The sequence below is a fragment of the Eleginops maclovinus genome, chromosome 3, assembly GCF_036324505.1.
Source record: "Eleginops maclovinus isolate JMC-PN-2008 ecotype Puerto Natales chromosome 3, JC_Emac_rtc_rv5, whole genome shotgun sequence".
NCBI classification, from domain to species: Eukaryota; Metazoa; Chordata; class Actinopteri; order Perciformes; family Eleginopidae; genus Eleginops; species Eleginops maclovinus.
The window spans coordinates 340534-350000 of NC_086351.1; the positions used below are offsets into that span (position 1 = coordinate 340534).

The 9467-nt window shown below is 48.2% G+C and overlaps 2 protein-coding genes across 2 annotated transcripts in view; one reads left to right on the forward strand and one right to left on the reverse strand.

Moving 5' to 3' along the window:
• Positions 1–1013: 1013 nt before the first annotated feature.
• On the forward strand, positions 1014–3485 carry LOC134862302 (uncharacterized). The gene is made up of 4 exons (XM_063880159.1): positions 1014–1227; positions 2673–2817; positions 2970–3078; positions 3181–3485. The coding sequence occupies exons 1-4, from the start codon at positions 1029–1031 to the stop codon at positions 3307–3309; spliced, it is 582 nt and encodes a 193-aa protein (XP_063736229.1). The 5' UTR covers positions 1014–1028; the 3' UTR covers positions 3310–3485.
• A 1726-nt stretch (positions 3486–5211) lies between these two features.
• The window catches only part of tmem116 (transmembrane protein 116), an 8775-nt gene continuing 4519 nt past the window's right edge, over positions 5212–9467 (reverse strand). The window contains exons 5-11 of the mRNA XM_063880128.1: positions 9157–9258; positions 8759–8808; positions 8605–8688; positions 8376–8514; positions 7473–7617; positions 7160–7239; positions 5212–6304 (exon numbers count right to left, since the gene is read on the reverse strand). Of these exons, the coding sequence (XP_063736198.1) occupies positions 6140–6304; positions 7160–7239; positions 7473–7617; positions 8376–8514; positions 8605–8688; positions 8759–8808; positions 9157–9258 (765 nt within the window). The 3' untranslated portion in view covers positions 5212–6139. The remainder of the gene's footprint in view (positions 6305–7159; positions 7240–7472; positions 7618–8375; positions 8515–8604; positions 8689–8758; positions 8809–9156; positions 9259–9467) is intronic.

Sequence of the window (9467 nt, forward strand, 5' to 3'; positions counted from 1 at the left end):
CTGTCTGTTTAGGAACCGGATCGGCAGAGAGCAGAGCCTCGAACACCGCCGGCACCTTCCTTAGATCTGTGGAGGAGCGACCGCCACACACCTCTACACACCTACACACACACCTCTACACACACACACCTCTACACACACACCTCTACACACTTCTACACACACACCTCTACACACCTCTACACACACACCTCTACACACACACCTCTACACACACCTCTACACACACCTCTACACACACACCTCTACACACCTCTACACACCTCTACACACACACATCTACACACACACCTCTACACACCTCTACACACACTCTACACACACACCTCTACACACACACCTCTACACACACACCTCTACACACACACACCTCTACACACACCTCTACACACACCTCTACACACACCTCTACACACACCTCTACACACACACCTCTACACACACCTCTACACACACACCTCTACACACACACATCTACACACACACCTCTACACACACCTCTACACACACCTCTACACACCTCTACACACACACCTCTACACACACACATCTACACACACACCTCTACACACACCTCTACACACACACCTCTACACACCTCTACACACCTCTACACACACACCTCTACACACACACCTCTACACACACTTCTACACACACACCTCTACACACCTCTACACACACTTCTACACACACACCTCTACACACACACCTCTACACACACACCTCTACACACACACCTCTACACACGCCTGAGGTCGCTCTGAATATCAAAGGGTTTTTTTTTTTTCGATGAGAAAGTTTCTCGTTCTCTCGCCCAGAGCTGGAGGCTCCGCAGACACAGAGCAGGATGGAGCATTTCTGCTCTGACTGGGACAGATGAGCTGTGTCCGAAATGAATAAATAGTAAATATTCCATAAATATGTCTGCACTGCACCTGGATGTGTTGGGAGCAGGAACAGGACGTGAGGGACTTTGAATTCATGGAGTGATGGAATCCAGGGTTTTACGGTCAGCTGTTTGGGAAATGATCAGCCAGCCGCCAAGTCAAATGTTGATGTTGGAGGAACGTCAGGGGAATTTCCAGAGAGCCGAGGGGAGCAGGGCGTCGGGTATAAAGCCTGCTGAAGGAGTCCTGACACCAGAACCCAACATGTCTCCCTGCCTCCCGCTCCTCTGTGCTCTGCTGCTGCTGGGGCTGTCTGCGGACGCTTCCTCTGGGGGGGGTGAGTGCTTTCCCCTGTCAGGTGTTTGTAAATGTAGATCAGCTTCTTCACTGAAGGTAACACCCTCTCCTCTGCTGCCTCTGCAACGATATCTGAGACAGCAGATATACTGAGTACTGCTACTGCTACTGAGTACTTCTACTGCTACTGAGTACTTCTCCTGCTACTGAGTACTGCTACTGAGTACAAGACCTGAGTACTTCTCCTGCTACTGAGTACTTCTACTGAGTACAAGACCTGAGTACTTCTCCTGCTACCGAGTACTTCTACTGCTACTGAGTACTAGCTACTGAGTACTTCTACTGCTACTGAGTACTTCTCCTGCTACTGAGTACTGCTACTGAGTACAAGACCTGAGTACTTCTCCTGCTACTGAGTACTTCTACTGAGTACAAGACCTGAGTACTTCTCCTGCTACCGAGTACTTCTACTGCTACTGAGTACTTCTACTGCTACTGAGTACTGCTACTGCTACTGAGTACTTCTACTGCTACTGAGTACTTCTCCTGCTACTGAGTACTGCTACTGAGTACAAGACCTGAGTATTTCTCCTGCTACTGAGTACTTCTACTGAGTACAAGACCTGAGTACTTCTCCTGCTACCGAGTACTTCTACTGCTACTGAGTACTGCTACTGCTACTGAGTACTTCTACTGCTACTGAGTACTTCTCCTGCTACTGAGTACTGCTACTGAGTACAAGACCTGAGTACTTCTCCTGCTACTGAGTACTTCTACTGAGTACAAGACCTGAGTACTTCTCCTGCTACCGAGTACTTCTACTGCTACTGAGTACTTCTACTGCTACCGAGTACTTCTACTGCTACTGAGTACTTCTACTGCTACTGAGTACTTCTTCTGCTACTGAGTACAAGACCTGAGTACTTCTACTGCTACTGAGTACTTCTCCTGCTACTGAGTACAAGACCTGAGTACTTCTCCTGCTACTGAGTACTGCTACTGAGTACAAGACCTGAGTACTTCTCCTGCTACCGAGTACTTCTACTGCTACTGAGTACTTCTACTGCTACTGAGTACTTCTACTGCTACTGAGTACTTCTTCTGCTACCAAGTACTTTTACTGCTACTGAGTACTTCTACTGCTACCGAGTACTTTTACTGCTACTGAGTACTTCTGCTACTGAGTACAAGACCTGAGTACTTCTACTGCTACTGAGTACTTCTACTGCTACTGAGTACAAGACCTGAGTACTTCTACTGCTACTGAGTACTTCTGCTACTGAGTACAAGACCTAAGTACTTCTACTGCTACTGAGTACTTCTACTGCTACTGAGTACAAGACCTGAGTACTTCTACTGCTACTGAGTACTTCTACTGAGTACAAGACCTGAGTACTTCTACTTTAACTCAGGTACAGACCTGAGTCCTCCCTCTGGAGGAAGGGGGAGGGTCTCTCAGGGAGTAACGGGGTGTTTCTGTGACAGGTGGCACCACCTCCCACAGCTACGACCTCTCGGGGCCGGAGCTCAGGCGCCTCCTCAGCTCTCCGGTGTTCCAGGCCCAGCGTCTGAAGAGGCCCCTGGAACGATTCACTTCCCGGTTCGGGCCCATCAGCCACTCTGGAGTCAGGTCAGCACTCAGCGGCACCTTCGGGTGACCCCCCCCCCCCCCCGTTATATACTTCTACTCCCTTTAGAAAACGTCCACTTTTATAAACGCTTCTCTCAAATGAAACTCGTACACGTCATGATTATTATGGTCTGTAATCCCCTGTCTGTCAGAGTGACGCTGGCCAATGGCTCCCAGTGGCTCGTCCATAAGGGAGGGAACTACGGCATTTCCTCCAACACCGTGGTGGTCGCCGCCCGGCACATGAGCTCCGACTGGGATGTAAATATGTCCCCAACAGAGGGTCGTTTTGCAGACCATTGACATGCACTCACACCTCAGTACAGGAGGGGAACTTTTTTAAGTGTTTGCTTGTTTTTCCAGGTCGTTGACACGGCAGATTTCCAGGGGTTGAAGACGGTGTCTGACTTTGTGGCGGCCGGAGGCACCGACTACAGCCTCCTCTTCGATAACTGTCACCTGGCATCCCGGAGAATGATGAATCAGCCATAAGATGAAGGCGACTCATCACGCAGTGTCTCCTCCTGGTTTCTGTTTCCTCTCGCCTCCTGTTTTCATCTGAAATGAACGGTTGTTTAGATCTGAGTCGCTAAGGTTTTCTGTAAGGCTTTTCCTGTTGCTGATATACACTTCAATAAACGGGCCTCTGATGAAGGGAAGCTCCAGAACTCTCTCCTGTGATTTCTCCTCCAGCAGAGGGCACACGGTCCCTTCACTGCTAGATGTCACACTTTATAGGAGAAAGGGTAGAGGCACAAACCAGGACCAGATCACTTTCTGGATTTTTATAATTGCTCCAACGTATGTTGTTAAGTACAACTTTAAGACACTTTCCATTGTATGCTACTGTGTACTTCTACTTTTACTCCCCTACATGTATTTAATTCCTTTAGTTGCTAGGCAGATCTGGATTACTGATGGTAAATATAACCCCTTAAATCAGACTGTAGTTCACCTGCAGTAAATCCAGCAGCTACCCTGCAGTATACAAAGCATTCAAACTAGCTGCACCTTTACCAGCTCTGAGAACACTTTACTGATCAATCATTATAAAACATATCAGAGATATTATTCTGAAATGGACCAATCAGACAATGACTACTTTTACTGTCGCTACTTTAAGTACATTTAGAGGAGAGTACTTTCTACTTTCACTGGAGGAACATTTAGAATACTTTTACTGTGACAGAGTATTCCTACACTCTGGTACTTCTACTTTACTCAAGAACAAGACCTGAGTACTTCTACTTTACTCAAGTACAAGACCTGAGTACTTCTACTTTACTCAAGTACAAGACCTGAGTACTTCTACTTTACTCAAGTACAAGACCTGAGTACTTCTACTTTACTCAAGAACAAGACCTGAGTACTTCTACTTTACTCAAGTACAAGACCTGAGTACTTCTACTTTACTCAAGAACAAGACCTGAGTACTTCTACTTTACTCAAGTACAAGACCTGAGTACTTCTACTTTACTCAAGTACAAGACCTGAGTACTTCTACTTTACTCAAGAACAAGATCTGAGTACTTCTACTTTACTCAAGTACAAGACCTGAGTACTTCTACTTTACTCAAGTACAAGATCTGAGTACTTCTACTTTACTCAAGTACAAGATCTGAGTACTTCTACTTTACTCAAGTGCAAGACCTGAGTACTTCTACTTTACTTAAGTACAAGACCTGAGTACTTCTACTTTACTCAAGTACAAGACCTGAGTACTTCTACTTTACTCAAGTACAAGACCTGAGTACTTCTACTTTACTTAAGTACAAGACCTGAGTACTTCTACTTTACTCAAGTACAAGACCTGAGTACTTCTACTTTACTCAAGTACAAGACCTGAGTACTTCTACTTTACTCAAGTACAAGACCTGAGTACTTCTACTTTACTCAAGTACAAGACCTGAGTACTTCTACTTTACTTAAGTACAAGACCTGAGTACTTCTACTTTACTCAAGTACAAGACCTGAGTACTTCTACTTTACTCAAGTACAAGACCTGAGTACTTCTACTTTACTCAAGTACAAGACCTGAGTACTTCTGCTTTACTCAAGTACAAGACCTGAGTACTTCTACTTTACTTAAGTACAAGACCTGAGTACTTCTACTTTACTTAAGTACAAGACCTGAGTACTTCTCCTTTTAGTGTATTTACTTTAAATCACTAAATGTTATATTTTATTTGTACTTTTGTGAAATGTTCTGATTAATGTGAACTTCAGTATTTCAATGAAATATATTGATTTGATTTGATTTATTTGATTTGATTTAAATTGACTTTAATTATTAGTTCTATTTTTCTAAACGGCAGAAACAGGTGGAAGGGTTAGTTCATGGTATTATCCCTTCCCTTTATTTCCTTGTATTTGTCTGTATTGTCATGGTATTATATCGGTTTAGTTTAATGTCTTTTATTCTTTAATCAAGTCCATCTTTTAATCACATTTACTGTATGAACTGTGACATCATGAACTCAGACTTCTGTTGAATCCTTTTATTGTTATTTAGTTCCATCGAATTCCATTGAATTCCATTGAATTCAATGGAATTCAATGGAATTCGATGGAATTCAATGGAATTCAATGGAATTCAATGGAATGTTATTTGATATTATTATTTATTCTCAAACATCGAGCCGTGTCCTGGATGGGTTTCAGAGGGGCGGTAGTCGGAGTAAAGAGGGACTGTTCTCCTGCAGGTTCTGGCGCAACGCCCACAGCAGGCCTGGGTGTCCTCACTCTGATTTTGCATCCCATAATGAGCGAGGTCAGCCCGTGCGTCACAATTTCTGCACGGTGGGTCAGCAGGAATGCAGAGCGAGGACGGGGGTAGGACGGGGGGAAGTCATCCCTGCAGACTGTGCCCCCACAGTCAACAACAAACAGCGAAAGATTTTCAGGTCGGGACACATTTTTTATTTGCAAAATGTAAACAATGAGTGTCAGGGGAGCGCCTCCCTCCTCTGAGCGGGGGCTTCTGCTTCTTGTGTTTGAGCTGTTTGAAACGTGCCATGGGAGTAAAGCTGCCTTGTGTTTTTTACTACAACTACTCAAAGTGTTCTCTTGTCTGTCCCTCTGGTCCACAGCCTGGTTCCTCTTGTGTCAGAGCGGCTGAAACAGGCGTCATGTGACAGGTAGCGGCACCTGTGAGGTCTGCAGCCGGCTCTCACATCCTGTTTTCTGTGTGTCGTGAACCCCCCCGCTTCTCCCTCTTCCTCTTTCCTCGCCTCAGTGTTCCAGGATCAGAGGGAGAGTCCTGTCCCCGTGCAGCCGCGGGGTTTCCCTCTCTGGAGACGCCTGTTTCTCTTCCCTCTCTGCCTCAGATGTCTCTCAGGGTTCGGTAGCTTCTCTTCTGAGATCGCAGCAGAGGCGTCTGGGTGTCCACGTCTCGACAGAACATCGCCCTCCCCCCGCGGCGCATACGAGCTCCAGTCCAGCCGTACAGCAGGCAGTTGAAGAAACCCTGAGAGGCCGTGCTGAACGCCTGAGGACAGGAGGACACAGGAGGACAGGAAGACACAGGAGGACAGAGGAGGACACAGGGGGACAGGAGGACACAGGAGGACACAGGGGACACAGGAGGACACATGGGGACACAGGGGGACAGGAGGACAGAGCAGGACACAGGAGGACACATGGGGACACAGGAGGGGACAGGAGAACACAGGAGGGGACAGGAGGACACAGGGGGACACAGGAGGACACAGGAGGACACAGGGGGACACAGGAGGACACAGGGGGACACAGGAGGACACATGGGGACACAGGAGGGGACAGGAGAACACAGGAGGACAGGAAGACACAGGGGGACACAGGAGGACAGGAGGACAGAGGAGGACACAGGGGGACACAGGGGGACAGGAAGACACAGGAGGACACAGGGGGACACAGGGGGACAGGAAGACACAGGAGGCCAGGAGGACACAGGGGGACACAGGAGGACAGGAGGACACAGGAGGACACAGGGGGACAGGAGGACAGGAAGACACAGGAGGACAGGAGGACACAGGGGGACACAGGAGGACAGGAGGACACAGGAGGGCACATGAGGACAGAAGGACACAGGAGGACACAGGAGGACACATCACTGCATGCACTGTTCACACAGACAGTAGAGTTATGATGGCAGTGTAGAGCAGGTGTCTCCAGCTCATAGAAGCAGCATGAGTCGCGTTAATTAGCATTCGTTTGGACAGTTTTGGAGGATGCTGAATCCAGTTGTGACACAAAAGGAACCACAAAAGAGACACCACTCCAGTAAAGACACACGACAGGACACCAGTGTTCCCAGCTCTACAGAGCGCTGTTATCCACTCTGACCCCGTGACCTCAGACTGACCTCGGAGACGTAGAGGACGACCCCGACGACGCCCTGACCCGCTGCAGGACTTACCAGCCGGACAGATGCCAGACACACCGCTGAGGACACACACACACACACACACACACACACACACACACACACACACACACACACACACCTGTAAGAACTCAAGTAATAAAAGTCTTGTTACAGTTTGATGGTAAAATCATGTGTTTAGTTTCCTGATTTATTTTGAAATGTATTTTCCTGATGTGAGCTACTGGTACGCGGTGAACTGGGATGTGACGTCACTCCCAGTGTAAGGCCGCTTCAGGACGGGGAGACTGACCTGGACCCCAGCAGAGCACGAACACCAGCGGGTAGAGCAGCATCCGCCGCTCCATCAGGTGGAAGCTCGCCCTCTGCTGGTTGCCCAGGTAACCTGCAGACGTCACAACCCGCCGGTAAATCTGGCGAGCTGTCACCACCAGCACCTGAGAGAGGAGGGAGGAGAGAGGAGAGACGAGGGAGGAGAGACGAGGGAGGAGAGACGAGAGAGGAGAGACGAGAGACGAGAGAGGAGAGACGAGAAAGAGATTAGAGAGAGAGGAGGGAGGAGAGACGAGAGACGAGAGAGGAGAGAGGAGAGAGGAGAGAGGAGAGACGAGAAAGAGATTAGACAGAGAGGAGGGAGGAGAGACGAGAGACGAGGGAGGAGAGAGGAGAGAGGAGAGACGAGAAAGAGATTAGAGAGAGAGGAGAGAGGAGGGAGGAGAGAGGAGAGAGGAGAGAGGAGAGAGAGGAGAGAGGAGAGAGGAGAGAGGAGAGAGGAGAGAGGAGAGAGGAGAGAGGAGAGAGGAGTTAGTGTCTGCAGCGCTTGTGCGTCCACAGAGAACTGATCGCTCATCGATAATAATCGTATTCGTCTTTTTTGAAAAGACCAAAAGAAAAGGTCTCAAACATTTGATGGCGACACTAAACTTAAACCAGTTTTAAAAAGAGAAACGTGAAACGGTAGCCGCCGTCTCAGACAGGACGGATCATCCACGGATAAAGGTAAGGGAGAAGGGACCCTCACTGCTCCCACTGAGGGGAGACTTCAGCTCCTGAAAACCGGAGGGTTTAACTGTTGATGATCTCGGGATTATAAAGTCTTGTTGGCCGTTCAAGAAACCAAGCAATCATCGCTGTGTGGATCATGAGGTCATATCCAGCTCTCTTGTGTTCCGATGCTTCCTGTGCATTCACTCACTATGACGCTGAGCAGGGTGAGGAGGAAGGTGGTGAGGAAGACGCCGCTGCGGTAGGTGTGCAGCACGCGGCAGGCTCTGATTGGCTGCTGCTGCTCCTCTGCGGTGAGGAACAGCGCCCCGGTGTGCATCAGCAGGCACCTGCACAGGTACGGTGCACAGCGAGGGTCACATCAAACTGACAGAACATTACAGAAAGAGCACTCAGATGTTTGGAAGGTGTCTCCCGACCTGTAGGGCTCGCTGAAGTTGGCCTCACAATGGCTGAGGTTCCCTTCTATGAACACAGGCGTCATCAGCAGCACAGGAAGCAGCCTGGAGACACAACCCTCCGTCACACACGTCTGTTTGACCTTTACTCAATAATGCTCCGAGCTGCACTCACCCTGACAGCAGCGCAGCGAGGCGACCTGCAGTGCTCACTCTGTTGGAAACCTGGACAAAAAGACGGGAAATGATTCTTAAAAAATACATTTAAATTCACTCAAAAATCAGATTAGCTGTGCAGCGTCTCGGCATCAAAGGAACAGTTTGAAATGTTCGGTAATGTGCTTTGTTGCACTTCACAAGCTGCTTGTATGCCTAGACCTTTCATATATTTTGGAGGAGATCTTTGGATATTTCTCTCATTTCTTTTAAATGCTTCATACATTTCTCCCAATTATTTTCTAATGTATCTTAAGACTTTTTCTCAACACTAAAGAATATCACACATCTAAAAAAGTGTGTCTGGAATCTGGGTTTCCTCTGGACAGGAAGTGAGGGTAACTCTGTGAAAGGTACCTGCACGTATCCGTCCATGCAGCTGTAGTACTGCTCTCTGATCCCCCTGTAGAGGTTGAACACGTAGTTGAGCGTGTAGAAGAAGGACGCCATGTACAGAACCTGCCAGAACAACAACAGTGTGTAGTTGTGGGTCAAATCCCCCCCCCGTGCATGCGCTCACAAACACAAAGAGATGAAGGCAGCCGCTGAACAACACATGTAGGTCAGCTCTGCTCTGCCTGTCCGACTCAGCTCAACACTCCGGGTCGACCGGGTCAGACTCTCCACACCCTCAAAGTTTAGAGATGTATAGCAGGGGTCTCCAGCAC